Consider the following 22,483-nt stretch of genomic DNA (forward strand, 5'->3'; position numbering starts at 1 on the left):
ATAGAAACATATACAACATAAATACAATAAACCATACTTCTGCAAATTAACTACTTTTTCATAATTCTAAATTTCAACATTTTATAAATTTACCAACAACCACGAAAGGAAAGTTGAGCAAGTTTATACTACTCTTCCTTATAAATGTAGTAGAAATGCTTTGTTCCATCTTTCCCAAAAATAAGATGGAACAGTGTAATTTCAGTGATGACAATGCCTTTCTTTTACCTCTCTGATCCATTGTCCCTGGACGTCTTGGGGCCAACTGTTTCAAACAAGTGACAAACATGAGATATCCTAAATTATTTAATACCTGTACCAACATGAAAATAAAACACTTCATCATATGCATTTTATCCCTGTTAATCCTGACACGGAGATATTTGGAAAGCTTATTGCCAATGGAAAGTCAAAATGTCATTTACTAGGATCATGAACAGTACAAACAGTTGTGTATTGTGATTATCCACAGAAACATAAACTAATAACATAATTCTCCTTCCAAATTCAAAGTAAAATAGCACACTAAGGAAAAACATAACTTGCACTTTGTTGGGTTTTAAGTCAAGTTGTCTTTAATGGGAGACAGATATATTTAATGCTCAACTATGTAAGTATTAAAAAATATCAAAGTTATCTGTGTCTATTGACAGCCAGTGAAAAATGATACTTTTTTCACTGCAGTTAAAAAAATATCAAGATTATTTCTCTCAGAAAACTCTGTAAGTCACAGCCAAATATAGAATAGAAAGCTGTAAAATTTATCAGTGTCTCAACAGATAAAATACAGAGGAATATAAAAACAGGAAATGCTGGTCAACACTTTTGTATCATGATATATCTAGAAGATAAAACCCTAGCTAAAGTGATCTGCCTGGTCTTGTTTTGGATTTCAACGACCTTTACCTGGACTTTTGATTTTAAATTTTCTTAAATTCACCAATAAAGCTTCAATTTACCATCAAGGGCAACATTTTTATGAGGTCTAGTGAAGGTAATAGAGACTACAGTATTTACCTGCTTACAGGTCGGGTCCAACAGCAAACAACACTGACCTTGATCTTTTGTTGTATAATGTTGCAGCAGATCAGGTCTATTTTTCTTTATTCTAATGAGTTTGCCTAACAAACTACATAGACCCAGATCTGCCCATACATTATGCAATGGCAGGTCTGTGTCTGTGCAGTCTGCTGTTGGATCACACTTGTATGTGAATCTAGACAGTATATGAATGGAATCACAAGTAATTATTTCCCTTACATAAAGATTAATAATAAAGCCAATGACTTCCACAAGTAACACATTCCCATGGATCCATGGTTATGAAATACAGATAAACAAACTAAATGATTGCCCCAGGGTTAGAACTATATAGGTGGTGCTCTACAGTTCGTATTTTGCACAGGGTTAGGATTTTAAAGAAAAAGAATTTCCCCGGCTTTCCTCACTGGTTATACTGGCTATTTAAAAAAGACTTTGTATATCTTAGGTATAATTCAAAGAACCTTTAATTCCCTTTATTTTGGTGTATGATTGATGGGTGTACTATGGGTTATAGAGTATACAGCTTGGCCTTACTTCAGATTTGTACCTTTCAAAAAAGTGCTAGCTCTACTTCATCATTTTCATTTCCTGAACTGGGGCCCTGAGTGGCTGAGTGGTCTAAAGCGCTGTCCATCACGGATCACTGCCATCTCACCTCTGTCTGCGTGGGTTCGAGTCTCGGGCTCGGCAAATGTGGATATGTGAGAAAGCTTGCCGGTAGCTTCTCGTGGGTCGGTGGTTCTTTCCGGGGTTTTCCCGGTTCTTCCTCCACCATTAATACTGGCCGCCATGTATAGCCTATCTTGTGCTGAAAAATGGCGTTAAACCCTATAACAACAACAACAACTTCCTGAACTTCAGAGGTAAATTGTATAAAAAAAGAGCTGATAACTTTTTTTTACATTTTATATATTTGGTAAATTATTCATTGCACTTTCAGAAGCTGGTATTGTCAAGTCTGGCAAAATTCATTTTCCCTATTTTAATAGCTGCTATGTATAGTGTACTTTAGATTAATTCAGGCTGATCTTTTAACACAAGGAAGCAGTCATTTTAGTTAGCAGTGTGCTTAAATCATGTAAAATTTCCAAAAGTACAATATCCAAAGAAATATCATCCACATTACATTATTGTAGCATAGAGGTATGCCAACATTCTCTCCATTGTGCATGTTTTAAATGCGAACTACTTCACCTTACATATGTCACTCTCTCAAAAGTACATATTAGGTGGTGCTCACGTGGAAGAATCTATACCAGAGGAAGAGGAGTATATGACTATGAGGGACGTATTGATGATAGTACAATAAGTTCATGTTTTAATAAAGAAACACAAACTGAAAATATTGGAGTAAGTTGTATGACCCAAACTGAAATGACCTTTAAAATGCAAAAACTTAAAATATCAAGGACAATCGGTACACAAACTGCCATTTTGGTGACAACAAACGAAGTTGGCGTGCAAGTTATTAGGCCAGATTTGACCACTGAAGATATTAAAAGCAATGAAAGGTGTATGTTTTATACAGGGCTACCAAATGTAGACACATTCAATCTATTATTCAATGAATTAGATGATGCTAAGATAAGAACTCACCATAGTGGCAATGGCAAAAATCAAGGACGGCCAAGATCACTAAGATTAGTTGATGCATTTTTTCTTGCGTTGATGCGACTAAGACTTGGATTACTGCTGGAAGACTTAGAAGATTTCATGTGTCCAAATCTACTGCCAGCAACATTACAAGTCGATGGATTTCTTATCTTTCTATAAAACTATATATATATATATATATATATATATATATATATATATATATATATATATATATATATATACTATGACAACACATGGGAAAAAAACAAGGTCTATATATACGGCATAATCATGAACTTTTTGTGGAATTCAATAGTGTACTGAAATGTAAATTCTTTTCCAGCAGATAAAACTTATTTTTATTAAGAGACAGAATAGAATCTCAGTATCAACAGGGCTGGATATGGTCAAGTGTTGGGGGACACCAAAGCAAAATTCTATGTGCCTATTTACTAAAAGTGTGCATAATACCCAATAAATGTGCGCAAAAATAAACTGGTCAAATTTCTGGAAATACCCTCCTCCGATCGGGCCCTGAATCAACATTATCTTTTAAAACTCTGGTTTAAATTGTGTTACACGACAAGAAGAATTATTATTTACCTGGTTTCACATTTACATCCAGCAGCATGTACTTTTCCAGATACTTTAGACAGGCATGCCTAAGCTTCATAATCAATTTTCTTCTTAGAATCGTTTGGCAACGATGGAATTACTTTGACCTTCACATAGCAATGCGAGCACTCCTGCAAAATTTTGTGATATGCAACTGAGTGCACGTCTGTCTTCATAAAAAATTTTTAGCCTTCAACTGCTCCTTGGCATTCATCATTTTACAATCAAAAGTTCTTTAACTGTTCAATACAAGATAATTGTACAAATCTGTTCTGAACAATGGCAAATGTGTCAAATCGCTATCCCATAAGCCGTTTAAAGTCCATGGCTCCGGAATATTTTCTCCAAGAGGCATACAAAATATTTCAGCATGACGTTTGTTGTCATTCTCTTTCATGTAGTGTATGTGTGCCTAAATTGACAAGTCCTTGAGCACGCTTGATCAATTCAGATATATTCCCTGATGTGTGCACCTCTGTCTCTTAAATAAACATTCAATTCATAAACTGATAGCTTGTCAAAAGAGCACAGGTCAGCGATTCCTTTGTTAGACGTCATTTCATCTGATTTGTTGCTCACCGTAAGTAGATTTAACAAATAATGATAACTCACGCAAGGGAGGTAACAACCCTTCTTAAATAGGACTATAGATCAGTCCCTTACACCACATGGTTTGTGTTGAGGTGTGACAGCACATGATATCTAGCTATAGAGCTAAATATGCAAAGTGATGGCCCATATTAAGAAAAGAAGATGCTAGCTACAACAACTAACTTTTACAACCACCTTCCAAGACTTATTTGTTGACCTGGTCAAATAAAACTTCACCACCATCTGACTTTACTGGAAATGCATGTTAATTAGGTGTTATTTATACTCAACCTAGTAAGTCAGCTAGTCATCAATTATTGATTTTTGAAAAAAAAGTAGAATGAAATAAAATATTTTCGTTGTGCGAAATTCTATAGTTATGTCCAAAAAAAATGAGCTGAATAAATTAGTTTCAGAGGAAACCAATTAATCATGTCAGGATAATACTAACTTTAGCAGCAGCAAATCTGGAATCTAACATGACACATTTCGGGCACATTCATTAATTAAGTATATTAATGTTTTCTCTTTTGTCACAACTTTTTATAACTCAATTTAATGTTTTATATTAAATTTCCCAAATACCTGCCCACCATGTAACTTTCAGGGGAAATGTCAAGCAAGAACCATTGAAATTTCAGGATCTCTGTTATATATATGTATATGTATACACACATGCACATGTATCTGCAAATTTCACTTTATCATGAGTTTGTATGAAACTGTTTCAGCAAAAATGAAAAAATAATGAAATTACTTATATAAAACAAAACAGTTGGCACAAATGGCTAAAATTGATAGTATTAAAATTAATTGATTAATGTTTTTTCAATTAAATTAACAGCAGAGAAACTCAAAATTTCAAGTTACATAATTTTGACTTATGCAACCACTCTAGCAAACGCAACTATCATGTAAGTCATAAACAGTGCAACTCCGCTATAACGCGCCCTGCTATAATGCGAATTCGGATATAACACGGTCATGGCGTGGCTCCCGAAATGTTCTGTATTCATTCGCACATAAAAAAATATTTTTTGCTCAAAGTACATGAAATAGTGTATAAAAATGTATTATCATTATGGGGAAGAGATTGCATATGATTTCAAATTTAATAAAATCATGGTGTGGTTCCTGAAATTTTAAATACATGTGTATTTTTCTGGTACCGGAAAAAATATTATTTTTCTTTAAGTACGAGAAATAGTGTGTAAAACATTTATCATTTTGGGGAAGAGTTCACGTATGAATTTTAATGTAATATGATTGTGGCGTAGCTTCTGAAATTTAACAATTTCACCAGGTTTTTGAAGTGTTATGCCAAAATAAACATTATCAATGTCACTTATTACTGATCCATGAGTAAAGCCAGTAAGTCGTCTTTGTGATTGTCTTCAATTAATTCTGTATACAATTGTTGCTCAATTAATAGCCAACATGTGTTTTTTCTTTAACTGCATATACAAACAAGCAGCAGACAATGTGGTGGTTGATAAAAGATTCTCACAGGTTAATAAACATCAAAAAACAAAAGCCACCAACATGTATGCTGGGCTTGGCGGTGTTATTAGACGCAATCAGTTGACCAGTAAATAATGTCCACTTTATTAGCTTGAAATTGAAAGGGTATGAAATTGTACATGGGTTCAGCTTTTAAAAAAATTATAAAAGTGACTCGTGACCATTGCAGGCCTACTGCTCTTAGTTCTCAGCTTTTACATGTGTGTAGGACTCATTATTAATTTCCTAATTTTTTTTTAAAAAATATTTTACGTTATGGAAAAGAAGGTTCACAAACACAATTCGTTCTCTGCACATTGCGCAAAAAATTTATTATCATTTTGGGGAAGAGATAGTGTAAGAATTCGAATATAATACAATATAAAATACGATCATGACATGGTTCCTGAAATTTTAAATGCATGTACGTGTATTTTTCTTGCACCCAGAAAAATAATTTTTTTTTAAGTGCGAGAAATAGTGTGTAAAACGTTTATTATCATTTTGGGGAAGAGTTCGCATATGAATTTTAATGTAATGCGATCATGGCGTTGCTTCTGAAATCTAACAATTTCACCAGATTCTTGAAGTGTTATGCTAAAATAAACATTATCGGAAATGTTACTTATTACTGATGCGGTGGTTGATAAAAGATTCTCACAATTCAATAAACATCAAAAAACGAAAGCCGCCAACATGTTTGCTGGGCTTGGCGGTGTTATTAGAAGCAATCAGTAATAATGTCCACTTTATTAGCTGGATACTGAAAGGGTATGAAATTCTACATGCTTACAGCATATAAAAGTGACTCGTAACCATTGCAGGCCTACTGCACTTAGTTCTCGGGTTTTACATGGGTATGTTGTTTGTTTATGAACTCGTTATTAATTTCCAATTTTTTTTTAAAAGATATTTTATCGTTATGGAAAAGCAAGTTCACAAATGCAAGTCATTCTCTGCACTTTGCGCAATGACTAGTATAGTAGTTTTCACACGTTCCTTTCGATATTCACTTAATCTGATGTAAAGGTTATATGCATGCTGAAAGCATGTGTTGATTGTTAATTATTCTTGCTGTAGTCGTTCAAAACAAATAGGCGTACAAGCGTTAATTATTGGAAATTTGCAATGGACAAATTTACATGGCAACGCATATGAGAAGATTTTAGCCGTATGAAATTTGTACAGACACTGTTCAAAGACCCTGGAACATAATGAACCATACATGTGCTTCGTCTTTCTTAATCTAATTTTGCTGTTAATTTTTCCCATTGAATTCAGACACATAATGATGTGTGACAAAATTACTGAATAGTTTAAATATATATGCAGTTTTGGCAATGGAATTATATATATTATGGATTAATTGCAAGCCCCGACAGTACGATATCAGACGGCAAGTAAAGGGTGTTGATACTCTGATCATGCTGTATATTAGACGTTGAATTCAGACACAATGATCTGGGGAAAAGGTTACTGAATATTGTAAATCTGTGTGCAATTTTTTAATGGAATTACATGCATTATAGATGAACTGCATGTCACGACAGCAGTAAACGGTGTTGATACCCTGTTCATCATATACATTAGACACGAATACACGTATATGTGCCAATGTGTTGTTCTCTGAAAAAAGTAAAAAACTGTAAAACCCCACATTAACGCGACCCCGATATTAACGCGATCCAATTTTGTGGACCCCAATTATCGCATTATAGCAGGGTTCCACTGTATATATATACAGAGACAAGATGGACACCACTGCTTAACCGGCTTGAAGCAGCTGTTCCGTTTTTTAGTGCCATTTTCATGATAGTTGTGCTTGTTGCCTGTTTTTATCTTTGTTATTGTGTTCACTATGTATTAGCTGTTAAAATCTCCTTGTTTTGGAAATGAGAACAATTAGACTTTTTCTTAGCTGTCTTGCTCCAGTGATTTTGAACAAACCGCCATCACGTGATAGTTGCCAGTCAACCCGTTTATGCTACGATGGACCCTCATTAATTGCTTTAAAGGATCACTCCTTGGCTCTCCACACTACACTGTGCTCTAGACTAAATGAACTGGGACTACATTCATCATTACATAAATGTAAACATAAGCGAAAAAAGAAATGTTTCAAAGCTGGCCGGCGTAGAACAGGAAGAAGAATACCAGTTATCTCCCTTATTTTGGCACAACCATTTAAAAAAAATTAGAATGTTAATTTACATAACCTAATTCAAATCCCTATTAATTTGTCAACCTTTGTGTCAACTATCCAAGAAATACCTCTGCGCATTGCATTATTCAATGCCCAGTCAGTAGGACCACTGGAAAAGCGCACAGAAATAGTTAATTTTATCAACGACCAAAATATTGACATATTTTTCCTGACAGAAACATGGCTAAAAGCATCAGGGGATGAACCCAAGTGTGCGGATCTAACACCCACTGGTTACTCCATCAAGTCCTTCCCCCGTAATTCTCACGGAGGTGGAATTGCTGTCATCACAAAGAACTCCATGATAAAACGTCTTAACTACGCCACAACATTCAAATTCAACCATACATCATTTGAACTAGTCCAAACCACACTCACACTGGAGCAAAGGTCAGTCCATGTTTTTCTGCCTATACCACTCTCCTCCTAGTAGAAAAAACAAGCTGGCTGACTCTCTCTTTTTGAAGCAGTTTCTGGATCTCCTGGACTATGGAAATTCGATAGGTGGCAACCTGATTATTCTTGGAGATTTCAACTTTCACTTTGACTGTCCCGGAAACTCAAATAAATCAAAACACAAAGATTCCATTAATGTTTTCAACCTCAAACAGTCAGTTAACGAACCCACCCATAAACATGGTCACATTTTAGACTGGATTCTTCATAGACCTGATGATAACATTCTATGGTCTTCCCTGGTATCCCACGACCTTACATCAAATCACCTCTACATTATATGCCATCTTGGTGTATCAATCCCTAACCCTCCACCTTTATCTGCTACAAAGAGAAACCTCTGTATGATAAATAGAACCAAACTAATGCACGACATCCAAACTAACCTAACAACTTGCTTACCTCCTACTGCAGAACAACTCTATAACTGTTTGCGTTCACTGCTTGACAAAAATGCCCCAGCTACCAAGTGCAGAGTATCAATTCAAAAGTGTTCTCCATGGTAGAGCAGTGTTAGGGACCAGCTTCATACTCCTAAAAGAGACCGCCGTAAAGCTGAGAGGCTCTGGCTTTCCATCAGACTCACTATTCGTAAGCAAATCTATGAAGTCGCTAAGAAGAATGTCACAAATATAGTCCAGGCAGCGAAATCAGCCCACTATACTACTAAGATCGTGGAAAGTTCCAGCTGCAAAGAGCTGTTCGAGATTACTAACAAGCTCATGTCAAGGAACAAATCAACACCACTTCCAACTACCTTCTCTCCAGTCGACCTTCCGGACATATTTGCAAATTTCTTCCGTGACAAAGTACAAACCATTAGAGATAAGCTTGACACCACAATTTCAATTGACTCGTCGTCACCATACAGTTGGGATACAGAATTTGAGCGGCAACCATTAGCAGCATTTGAACCTGTCTCTATGGATTTTGTACGTACAATCCTGATGAAGAGTGCACCAAAGTCATGTGAATTTGATCGAATTCCAGCATCACTGCTGCTTGAGTGCTTAGATCCAGTATTGCCTTCACTAACTGATGTTATTAATACCTCTCTCTCATCCGGGGAATTCCCATCATTTTTCAAAACTGTCATTGTAAAGCCTCTGCTGAAGAAACCAACACTAGACCATAATGATTTAAAGAACTACCACCCAGTTTCTAATCTACCATTCATATAAAAAATCTTAGAAAAGGTTGTTCTATCCCAGCTTGTATCTCATCTAAATTTAAACAGTCTTTTTAGCAATGTACAATCTGCATATCGCCCTTGCCACAGTACTGAAACTACTCTTCTAAAAGTAGTTAATGACATTCTCTCTGCGTTGGATAGCGGAAAGATTACAGTCCTCACCCTCCTTGATTTGTCTGCAGCATTTGACACAATAGACCATGATATATTACTTCACTGTCTCCAGCATGTATTTGGCATTCATGATACAACTTTACTGTGGTTCAGGTCCTACTTGGTCAACAGGACACAAATTGTATCTGCAAATGGAATACACTCCAGCCCAGTTGATTTATGTTGTGGTGTTCCACAGGGGTCTGTTCTTGGACCTGTTCTCTTCATTCTGTACACTCAGTCGCTCTCAAGTGTCATAGATCATCATCCAGTGTCTCACCAATTGTACAAAGATTACACCCAAATATACAGATCTAGCCACCCAACTGAAGTTGATGCTACCATCCATGGTGTAGAGAGGTGCATTTCTGATGTGAAATCATGGATGACATGTAACAAGCTGCAGATGAATCATGATAAAACTGAGGCCATTCTGATCACAGCACAAAGACTTTCTCATTCACATACTTTACCTCAAACAATAAATATCAGCAATGCCAACATTAAATTCACAAAATCAGTACGAAACCTAGGTGTTACTCTGGACAGTACTCTCACATTGCACCAACATGTCATGAACATATGCAAGCATAGCTGCCAACCCTCACGAATTTGGTGTGAATTTCACTACTTTTTGAGCGATTCACGGATTCACACCGCAAGCCAAAAATTCACGATTTTCTCCCAATCCTCAATTATTTTAAATCTTTAATAAAATAACCAATTTCCCGTTAAGTGCTGGTCGTGATATTCGCATTTGCCGAAACGGTCTGGTACTGCTGGTCGCGATATTAGTAGATCTACAGCCGATTAGTTAAGTTGGCCCGGTAGCAAGCATTTTAGCCTATCTTAATCTATATGTATAATAGTAGTTTTGCAAATGCTTTTGAGAGAAACTAGGGCCTAACCGGAATTTCGCTCCACGCATGTGTCACCAACACTGATTTTGAGTTACCGTTCGGCATCGCATGTAAGATCTTGAAAATGTCTTCACTACCAAGGAAAAAGAAATGTATTACTCAAAAGGTGCTGTTTAGTTTGGAATATATAAAACATTGCTGTGCATTCTGCCATTAAACACTGATATTCATCTTGCTTTTTTGCACTCAGTGTGCCATCGCAGAGACGATGTGAGGAAGCACGTCGGTTGCAAAAAACAAGTAAAAGTTGGGAAAATTAAGAATTCGTAGATTTAAGCTCTGGAATATTTTAAACCATTGGCAGAAGACTTGCAGGCTACCAATGCTGAAGCATTATTTGTGAGTTTTCTTGTCGAACACAATCTACCTTTATCAGCTGGAGACCATGCTAAACATTTGTTCTGACAAATGTTCCCGGACTCGAAAATCGCTTCCAAATTTTCCTGTGGAAGCACCAAAAGTGCTGCAGCTCCTGTGCATTCCTCACAGCAACAGTGACAGCGAAAGAGTATTTTCTCTAGTGAGGAAAAATAAGACAGACTTTAGCGCCTCCTTAGCTGCAGAAAATTTGTCAGCAATTTTAGTCACTAAGATCAACCAGCAGGCAAGAAGTCTGAACTGTTTAGAAAACAAATTTATGATCAAGCAGTTGAGGAAGTTCAAGTCTGCCACAGTATCATGTCTTGATAAATAAATATTTCTGCATATATGTAGTGTTTTAGTTTGATCTTGATATAGTGTATTATTGACGGTCAGAGTGGATGGAGTGGTCAGAGTGGATGGAGTTATTGTTATGGTATTTTTCACGAATTCGTGTCCAAATTCACGACTTTTTATCCCTATTTTCACTAACTGTGAGCCTGGAAGGTTGGCAGCTATGTGCAAGACTGCATATCTTGAGCTGAGACGCATCAGCTCTATTCGCAAATATCTTTCAGTTGATGCCACTACTTGTGTGTTCACTAGAACTTTCAAGACTGGACTATGGTAACTCAATTCTGTCTGGTTCATCTCAATATCTACTCCAGAAACTTCAAAAAGTTCAAAACACAGCTGCTCGGATCATACTTAGAGTACCACGATCAGAGCACACCTCCCCGCTGCTCTGTACCCTATACTGGCTATCCATTCGATCCAGAATCAAACACAAAATTTGTTCTCTGTGCTATGTTTCACTGTCGGACTCACGTCCAACATACCTATCTAATCTCACCCATGTGTACACACCAGCAAGATACTTATGCTCCTCTTCCGACAATTGTTTACTCATTATTCCCACTATGAAAACAAAGTCATATGGACAGCGTTCTTTTGCATACCAGGGCCCAGCAACGTGGAATGAATTGCCCACTGAACTTAGACACAAAGACACAGTGATCACATTCAAGAGTGCTCTCAAAACTCACTTATTTCGACTGCAAGAACAAACTTAAAGACCTAATAATGTTTCCTACCTGAAATATTCTCAGCATGTTTTTTATTTTTTAATGTTTTTCTAATTTTATGGTGTTTTTTTTTGTAATAATATTATTATATGTTTTTTATCTTATAGGTGATGTCTAATGATGTAAAGTGCTTAGAGCTTCTAAAGATTAGGCACTATACAAAGTCCAGTGTGACCCTGCTATAACACGGTAGTTGGGAGCCATAGAACCTGACCGTGTTATAGACCGAATCATGTTATAAACAGCCAGGTCAGTTAGATAAAGAAAATGATGCAAGTACCCCAACAAATTTGCTGGGGGGTAGGTAATAAATGTGGGCGGTAAAATACATGCTTCATTGGCACAGTTACCATCTTAAATCAATGAATATTAAATGGGAAATACACCTGTAGTGAAAACAGTTAAGGCATATATAATATTTTATTTTATTTAGAGAACCATGGATTGGTACATATACATGTATACTGTTTATATATACATGTCTTATGTATAGCATGGATTGAGTATCAATACTGTGAACTCACCCGTGAATCTCATCACATACATTGAATCCACAATACAAGTAATTCCATTGAAAAAAATCCACACAGATTTCGATTATTCAATAATTTTGTCTCAGGTCATATAGGCCTACTTCAGTGGATAAACATAGCACAATCACATAATGAATGATGAAGCACATTTACTTTTCAGTACATCCCAAGTCGGTAAAAGTTAGTTTGCATTCTAAGCCGCCATTGGTAGCTAGCATTCGTAAGCACAAACTTTTTCCCTGCAAAAAGGAAACTTTCACGGCACAGTAAACTTGTTCCAGTCACGTTGGAAAATGCAAAAATCCATCGGATTCCATTGCTTTTATTTAAGTTTGGTACTGACTTCTTTGAAGAAAAGTTGTTTGTATTTATTGAAGATTGCAGTCGGCTTTCCTTGATGAAATGTGCATGCATTATTTAAGTCACCGCTAAAGAACAGCTTTAGAGAACCAAACAAATACCCATTTCTTATTGTGGCGGCAACATCACATAACTGTACTGCATGATTAAGAATGATTTTTTTTCTCCATTTGCTTAGTACCCTTTCATAACGGCCGGTGCTTCAAAGGTAATGTTTTCTTTGAAATTTCAGGAAACTATTTTATCTGGGTACATTTTTAAAAAAGGAATTAACCGTCATTTGGGTCGATCGTAGTTACAGTTCCTCCCTGCATACTGAATAAACCAACAAGATTTTTTTTTTTTTACATTTGTGGTTGCGGAGTGATGCTGCCTTCCCCTCAATTTAACAAAGGGTCAACGGACGATAGAGATGCAGTTGTTCTTGTCTGACGACAAGGATTAGTATAGAACATGTGGGTGTTCTGAAGGATTTAATTCTGAGTGGAAGGAAGAGGAATTTTACATATCATCCACACACAAATGTCAGTCTTATGTAAATATGTTAATTACTAGTGAGCGGCCGAAAATCATAGGAAAGATAGATTATGAGATAATGCCTCACCAGTAAAACAAAAATCGTCAGATGTTATATTTTGCCACCAATTAGGAAAATAAAATCACAGTTTACGACATTGGCGAAGCCATTTGTGATCCTAGAATAAACATTTTACATTTTATTTTTCGTACTTTTAAGAATATTTTTTTTCATGTACGAGAAAATTACATATAAAATTTCAGGAGCCACTCCACAATCATCTTGTATTATTCATGCACGATCTCTTCCCCAAAAGGATAATAAACTTTTTTTTTAAATTCCGTACTTTTCAGACTTTTTTTCATGTGCGAGTAAAATCTATGTATATAAAATTTCGGGAGCCATGCTGCGACCATGTTATATCCAAATTCGCATTATAACAGAGTGTGCTTATAGCAGGGTCACACTGTGTATATATATATATATATATATATATATATATATATATATATATATATATATATATGTATATGTATGATGGTGAACAGTTAGATAGGAAGACTGCCACAAAAGATGTTAGAAATTCTTATATTGGGGATATGAATATGACTGCAATGTAAACTATCATCAGACAAAATATTTCACCTTTGAGATGCCTGATTCATATGCAATATATGGAGGCAGAAGCTGGTGGTGTATTCGTAGGGCATCAATAGCTTCCTTGATGTCCTTCCCAAACCAAAGCACTTGGCTTGCCACCTAGGGAAAAGCAAATAGGCATAGGAATTTTTAAAGCAATATACATTTTCATTCTACTGCCACTTTATACACTGAACAAATCCCTTACCATATATAATCACTTATAAATCAGGTCCATTTGGTGTTGGCATAGGGTAGCCTTGACCTTCAAGACCTGATTCCAATAATGTATGCACCACAATTTCTAATTATAGTGTGAAAGTATACCAAGTTTCATCCCTTTATCTCAAACAGTTTGAAAAATACATAAAAGCCAAAAGAAGACCATGACAAAAAACTAGTTATTAAATCCTCTGACTTCAACCATGAAGATTAAATTGTCAATGTGTTATGCAAAATACCTTCTAATGTTGATGTATACACGTACGTACCAAGCTTCAACAACTAATTTCAAATGGCTTTAAAATTATAAAGCAAAAATGAAAATGTGACATATGGAGGCATGAAGAGAAACTCATAAAGTCTGGTACAAAATAAATTATTAACATTCCTTGAATTAGGTGCTATATAAACTGGATAAATGTCACAAATTAGTGGTATAAAAGAAAATATTTACATAAGCAGTAGCAGTGGTAATTGTCGTGCCCCCTGCAGCACCTACAACCATATACACATCGCCATCCTTGTTCACAACAATTGTTGGACACATTGAGGACAGAGGACGCTTTCCGGCCTCAATAAAATTAGCTGGTGAAGGGTAGAGTCCAAATATGTTCTTTTGTCCTGGTGTTGAGAAGTCATCCATTTCATTGTTGAAGATAATGCCAGTTCTAGGTCCAATTACTTTGGAACCAAAACTGTAAAAAAAAATAGTAATTAAACTTTTATTAAACATACCAGTATCATGTGCCATCAGTTAAAGCGATAAAATAACTCCTAATAATTACTAACTTTCTTAGGATAAAACTGCTGGGCTTTCAAAACAAACATTTTTATTCATTTACTGAAATACAGAATTTCTTTTAAGAAGATAACCTGTGTCAAACTTGATCAATCACATTCGGGTTGGAAAATCTCATTACTAACGGCCCAATACTAGTTAAAAATTTAAACCAGCGAGTAAAATGTATGTCATATGCATAGAATCTTAAGAAAACTATGGAAGGTTTTTTAATTTTGTTAACCATTTTATAGAAATCCTAATTCAAGTGAAAATCTTGCTGATTTTAAGCTCTGTCCAGTTCTCAACTTCCATCCATACCAGTCTAGACAGTTATTTATACAAATTATTTTCTCTGCATTGAACAATTCAGAAAATAAACTGATAAAACTCTTTGTTCCTGAAAATAGCAATAATTATGTCAAGCCAATATAAATGATGATCTGGAAGAATTTATTTTTCATATGCATGGATGTGGCTCCTAACTGAACTCATCCAAGGCTTTGACATTACAAGTTTACATACAAAATCTGATCAAATCTTATACAAACTATGGTCTCGAGAATGTTCTCAAGCTCAGCCAGTCATATGTAAGATGACCTCATTAGTATGCATGGATGTTACTCATAATTAAATTTATTGGAGGCACTGATGAATATGAGCTTACAAACTAATCTGATAAAATCTTCTAAAATATCTTCTTTAAAGTATTCACAAGCTCAGCCAATCAAATGCAAGATCTCTGCAATAATAAGTATGTTTGTTGCTCATAATCAGGCTCACTGGTTTTTAATAGCTACCATACCACATCTGATCAAGATCTGATATAAAATGTGACAGTACAAAACATTCAATCAATATGGAGATTATCTCATTAATATTCTGGATCTTGCTTGTAGTCTGAAATCTTGATGATATCAGCTTACATGCAAAGTTTGGTCAGAATCTTATTAGAAACATGGCCTACAACATCTACATAAGCTCAACTAGACAGATGCAAGATCACCTCATTAATATGCTTGGATGCCACTCATAACTGAACTTAACCAAGATAACACAAAATTACATACCAAAATCTGATCAAAACTGGATCTGAAAAAAGGCTCCAAGAGCATTTACTGGTTCAAACAATAGCTCAATAATATGTAAGAAATAGCTAAACTCATGTGATGCCTCAAAATAGGATACAAAATAAAGAGTTCACATGCAAGTGTTGATGAACAGATGCATGATGAACAATGTAAAGCAGTTTGTGAAGTACAATTTCAAATGAAACAATAATAAATGCAAAAGTGACTTGTACAGTCAATATTACTCACAGAACACAATATGTGCATGTGACAAAAAGTCATGTGTGTTTAATAAGTGTATGCTCAATGTGCGTTTAATAAGTCGATGCTTAATTTGTGTTTCTTTGATAAATGGATGCTCAGTGTGTGTGTGTGTGTGTGTAATAACTAGATGTTCAATGTGTGTATGTTTTAATAAGTAGATACCGTATTCAATGTGTGTGTGTGTGTGTCTAATTTGGTCCAACTTTATCATTCCCCTGCAAAATTCCAGCATCTTCTTAGAGGATTTGCACACAAAAAATGTCACAAAGCATCAATTGGTTTGTGTGCAGTAAAGAGAAATTGTAAAAACTGCAACTTTATTACTGAAAAGAAACTTCATAGTTTAGCATGACTGGAATTTAAAAGCACTTAATACAAGATAGTACCTCCATAGTAAACGTGCCCTGGGGTAGAAATGCTATGATAGTACAAGTACCTTCCCTGTGGAATTTGTACCTAATTAACTCATTTATTTTCTTTTCTTATATTTTCTTTTGGAAATCTTATTATAAGAATTACAGAATGTTAAAAATCAAGTTTGCATTATTTTCAGTGCCAAAAATGGTAATTTTATGAAATTTAAAGTTATGCTATATTTTAATGTTTGCAGGTTCATGGTGACAGTGTTCATTGTGACGGAAATTGGAGGTGGGGTATGTTGACAATGGCCATTTATACCCAGGGTCTTTGTTATGGTTGATGACAAGAGACAATCACACTAAACTTTTATAAATTTTATTTCAAAATGCATGAAATACAAATCTTCAATAAAATACCCTAGGCAAATATATTATGACTATTATAAAATTACCCCATCCTAAATCTTGAATAAAAACACCATAATTACATGTACAATTTATATTCTTTGTTAATTAAAAATCAAATAATATAACTTCTGATTAATTACAACTTGTTATTCTAAAATTATTTTCCTGAATTAAAAAAAAAATATTGATTTTGAGAACAAATTGCAAAAATATATCATGTTATATTAAAAATTGTACATTTATAACTTTGTACTAAATATTTGTTCATATTATAATCTATTATAAAATAATCTATTTATAACATTTTGCAATTTTTTTTGTCATTTCAAGGTGCAAACAAAATATCATGTTGGTTTAAAGGGGGGGGGGGTAATAAATTCTACAGGGTAGGTAGAAATACTATCATATCCAAACTACCCCCAGGTACTTTTACATTACAGTTACCCTGTGGAAGTTTTACCAATGAGTACATATATCATACCACATCGGCATTCTGTTTCCGTGTATATGGTTTGTTTTTACATCAAATCCCAATTAATAAACCCTCATGTATTTGAAAAGGATTACAACAAATCCTTTGCCAGCATAATTAAAGATAAATCCTAAACCTTAATCTTTAAAGATGTCTAATGCAAACATTTTTAACTTTGCTTTTTGGACTCACTGGGCATTAACTGGTTCATTTTTGGACATTAATGGCATTAACTCACTGGGCATTAATGGTGCTGGTAACAGCCACTGCATTTCCATCGGCATCTACAACTGACAGATGTGCTGTCCCCTTTGTTGGATGGTCAGAGAATGTGGGCCCATAATACATATAGTCATGGGTGGTGTTATCCATAATCATGCTACGAATATAATCTGCATAGTCAGCAGATGTCAAGTTCTTCTCAACCTGGAAGAGAAAAATGTTCCTTTTTGTAAACTCTCTGAAGAAATTATAAATGGTGTGTGTGTGTGTGTGTGTGTGTGTGTGTGTGTGATTTAGATTTTTATTGTAGCTTTGACAATTTTGATCATATTGCTACAGTGTCTGCAGTTTGTCAGTTTGTAGTGATGTCTAGCACTGGTTTACCAGTAAAACAACAAACCAGACACATGTATTAAAGTAGCCAATGAAGCACTGACTGATGCCAAACAAAATGAACAATGATAGATTATAAGAATGACAAGATAAGTGATGCCATACAAATATTGGTGCAGGTAACATGTTAATTATGATTTGTGACTTTGGGGTTTAACATCATTTTTATAATGTGGTAGGTCATATATGATGGTCAGTATATTTGGTATGGGAAGAACCCAGGAAGTCCTCAGGAAGAACCACTGACCCATGGAAGGTTATTGGCAAGTTTTCTCAAGCCAAGACTCAAACCCAGGTGAGATGTGAGTGATCTATTAAGGCCAGCACCTTAGACAACTCAGATACCCAGGTCCCCAATATATTAATTAAATGAAACTGTTGTTTCAACAGACCTTAGCCTATAATTTTTTTGTGTCAAAATATCAAAACAACACATTGTTCTCCAGTTTTGTATTGACTATTTTGATGTTAACCCTTATTTCACTATTAATTTTACTCTTAAAATAAACATGTTCACACCTGTCAGGATAACTGACAGTTAACACATAAAAGACATATTAACAACAATTACACACTGACTGTATATTCACACTGGTCAGGATTAAATGACACAAAAAGGTGTGTTTGTGTTTTGGATTTTTAACATAGCTTTCAAAAGATTCAGTCAGATTGCTGTCATGTCTGCAGTGTGGCAGTTTACAGCGATATCTAGCACCAAGGAATAATACACCATTCCCCCCCAGTCACATTATCCTGACACAAGGCTGACCAGTCCTAACACTAACCTCTCATAATGCTGAACACCTAGCAAGGCAGCTATAAGTGCCATTTTTATAAGTCTTTGGTATGACTTGGGTGAGATTCAAACCTGCAACCTTATGCATCTGAGGGGGACGCTCTAACCAAATGGTCTAACACACATACAGGACATGTTTAACAATAATTATACTATATGTTAACAGGATAAATGGTGCCCCTGCATGAACACAGTAAATGTCTTTAATGTAAATGTTCCAAAACATTCAGCATCAAATCAGAAGGCACATGGAACGGAATGGCCTGTGAGTGAACTTTCAGTTTCAGTTTTAAACTTTTGGGTCATGTATATACTAACTTTTTAGTCAAGTCAAACTGCAAACAACAAAGATCCTGACCTGCCATAGTATAATTTGCCTGCTGATGATTGTTTATCTTGTTAGTTCTACTGATTACTCCTAAATACTGCACAGATGCAGATCTGCTGGTACATTATGCAATGGCAGATCTGGGTCAGCGCAGTTTGCAGTTGGATTGGTCTTATAAGAGAGTATATATGGTAATATCATCATTTTTGTGAACAATCGAGTATAGTTTGACATCTCCTCTCTCAATGAGTTAAAAGCCTGAGATATTTCATCAAAATTATCTATCCTGTTCCTTTAAACTGTTTGTGGTGTGGTTCAGAGTACAAGGAGATGCAATTGTATAGGGGATGTCTAAAACTCCAATATGTTTAGCATAATAAATTTGGGACAATGTATATACACTGTATTATGAATTGCACTAAAAAGTGAGCAATTATATAAACATGATATTATCCTCATGTTAATCCCCAATGATCCTAATATCTGGTTTTAGTAAGTGTTGATAGTCAAGTAGCTGATAGCTGTGAGTCCATTTTTTTACTGGCATATTGGTGAAAATGCTATTCTGTATATTTCACCACAGGTCAAGATAATCTGATCACATTGTTCCCTCTCTTTAAGACAGTCTTACTAAAACTATGTTGTACACAAAATGGTGTCTAAGACTCATCTTGAACGATTTGGCCGGTCATGTGAAATCCATGAATTGTCTGAAAAGTTTTTGCACATGCACTTGTAAGTCAGCAAGAAAATGCAGTTGAAATCAGAAGAAAAAAAATTCTGATAAAAGGAAAACTTAATCAGGTTATTCCAAAGAAGTGAGCAGGAATGCTAATTTGTTCGATAAGGGATAAACCTGTATAATAAAAAATCCTTGAGACCAAAATTGGTCAATCTTGTACAGATTCTCCAAAGAATAACAGTCTCTAACCCAAAAAAAATCCTATCAAATCCATTGAAAACTATAAACCCATGCCCATGATGAGTTTGTTCTGTCATTAACTTGCTCTACTTGTCATTTCATGGGCATGGGTTTATAGCTTTAAACAGATTTAGACTATTTTCAGCCACATTTCACTTCATAAGAAAAAATTAAAATCATTAGTAAATTTTGTTTCTCTATAAATACCTGCCCAATAATTTGTACATAGTACACTAGAATGCTCAGCTGAGAGAAAATGGGGATGAGAATGTTCCTGCTCTTCAGTAATGATGAACCAGCCATGTGTCATTTTGAAGGTTATCATCCAAGTATGATTGACTACTGTTGATGAGGCTGACCTGAGCAATGCAGTTGATGTCCTTCATGGACTGAGGTTTAGGGTAAATGGGAGCACATGAAACATATATAGTTACTTACAACCCAAAACAGAGGAAGTTGCCTGATGGAAAGTCTGCATTAGTCAGATCTACACTGATTGCAAACTCTACCATTTTGACTGCACGCTGACAGGTCATGCCATCCCTAATTTGCACACCTATGTATTTGTTGTTGCAGGCTATGGTTCATAAATGGTCTGAGCTTCCCACTGCTGGCTTCTGGTACTGCAAATATTCTGGAATAGAAATCTAGGAAGTCTGGCTTGTGACACACACCTAGCAAGGAAAAATCCGATCTCCTACTGAAAACTTCTTTCACCTCTGAACTGCCAGAACTTCCATCATGGAATGGGAAAACAAAAGGGGTGTTGGCTGGATAAACAAAATCTGAAACCTCTCCAAAAAACTTGGATCTCCTATTCATACTGCAGAGCAAATGTCTGGCACCTACAAGCATAATGTTGGTGGACAGTTGGGGTGACAAGTCACTGGCAGTTCTTAAGTTGATTGGGAAAGGAGAACTTGGCTTCCTATCCCATTTAATTTACTGCCTCCAAAACTAAGGGTCCTACTGCCTCCTTTAGTTTGGCTGTTATCAAAACTGATGCTGTTGATCTGTCTCTACTTTGTTTATAGAAATCTCTCTATTGTGGCCTAAATTGATTCAGCTGAAAAACCATGGGGGAGGTGGTGGAGGGAGTAAAGAAAGCTGGAGAGACTGCTCTTTTTCTGCCTCCTTCAACACATCTTCAATATGGAAGAGAGAACAGCAATAGTGAAGTCATGGATCTCTAGAGCAATCAGAGGAATGATCTCACAAGTCTTTATACCACTTTACACAAAACTGCTTCTTCCGAGACGAGTCCCCAAGTGTCCTCCAGATACTCGTCCAATTTTTCTTCTTGACTCATCATGATACATTTCTCGTGTTGAATTTGACTGGGATGATCGTTTTGACATCCATGGCAATCTTTCTTGGTCAATTCCATAATTTTTCTGCCATGTGCAGGAGACTAAATGTTGTTCTGGCCATCTGGACTTCATCACTATGTCCTCTTCATCTTCCATTTCTTCCAGGATATCCTCCCATGGAGTGATGTATGGTCCTGCTAAACACCTTGTCAGTAGACTCCCATACATGCCCACTGCCCTATTTCCAGCAAAGAAAAAAACTGCTAATGAAGCCAGATTAAGCAGGGATGACTTGGCCACCATATTCCACTCCAATTGGAAGTCAGCAATCCACCTTATGGAACTGCTGGGTTGGCATATTCACTGATGCAATTCTCTTATCCAAACCTGTTATGTCAGCAATGCACAACTCTGAGTGTGTGCAGTAACAGCATGAAGAGAATAATACTGGTAACTGGCTATCTGAAAAGAAAGCCTTGGAATTCCCTACACCTCAGATTTTGTCTTATAGACATTCAGAGATTTCATTAATCTTTACCAACTGTAGAAGATGAAAGGAGAGTGTTTATCTTCATCCTCAATATCTACCCATACCATAAACAATTGGCTTGTATATGATGGTGGTGGGCATTCATAGGAAGACAATATTCTATAAACCGTCTTAACATAACAATAATAATAATAATGAGGACTTTGTATGGTGCATAATCTTTAGAAGCTCTAAGCACTTTACAACAATAGACAACAATTATAACGTAAAAAACATATACAATGATATTATTACAAAAAACAAACACCCTGAAATAGAAAACATAGAAAAACACGCTGAAAATATTTAAGGTAGGAAACATTATTAGGTCTTTAACTTTGTTCTTGCAGTCAAAATAAGTGAGTTTTGAGAGCACTCTTGAATGGGATCACTGTGTCTTTGTGTCTAAGTTCAGTGGGCAATTAATTCCACACTGCTGGGCCCTGGTATGCAAAAGAACGTTGTCCATACGACTTTGTTTTTGTAGTGGGAATAATGAGTATACGATTGTCAGAAGAGGAGTGTAAGTATCTTGCTGGTGTGTACACATGGGTGATGTCAGATAGGTTTGTTGGACTGGAGTCTGTCATTGAAACGTAGCACAGAGAACAAATTCTGTGTTTCATTCTGGATCAAATGGATAGCC

The 22,483-nt window shown here is 35.7% G+C and overlaps 1 protein-coding gene across 4 annotated transcripts in view; it reads right to left on the reverse strand.

Annotated features, from left to right (window-relative positions):
- Positions 1-22,483, reverse strand: part of LOC149793316 (glutathione hydrolase 1 proenzyme-like) — a 114,114-nt gene that overhangs the window by 26,287 nt on the left and 65,344 nt on the right. For all 4 annotated transcript variants that reach the window (XR_016422762.1, XR_016422763.1, XM_089967283.1 and 1 more), the window contains exons 9-11: positions 17,576-17,763; positions 14,441-14,681; positions 13,771-13,884 (exon numbers count right to left, since the gene is read on the reverse strand). Coding sequence is in view for 2 of the 4 variants with exons in the window: in XM_089967283.1 (XP_089823409.1) it covers positions 13,771-13,884; positions 14,441-14,681; positions 17,576-17,763 (543 nt within the window). In the remaining 2 variants the exon portion in view is untranslated. The remainder of the gene's footprint in view (positions 1-13,770; positions 13,885-14,440; positions 14,682-17,575; positions 17,764-22,483) is intronic.

This window comes from Sinohyriopsis cumingii, chromosome 8, assembly GCF_028554795.1.
Source record: "Sinohyriopsis cumingii isolate HCF-2022 chromosome 8, ASM2855479v2, whole genome shotgun sequence".
NCBI classification, from domain to species: Eukaryota; Metazoa; Mollusca; class Bivalvia; order Unionida; family Unionidae; genus Sinohyriopsis; species Sinohyriopsis cumingii.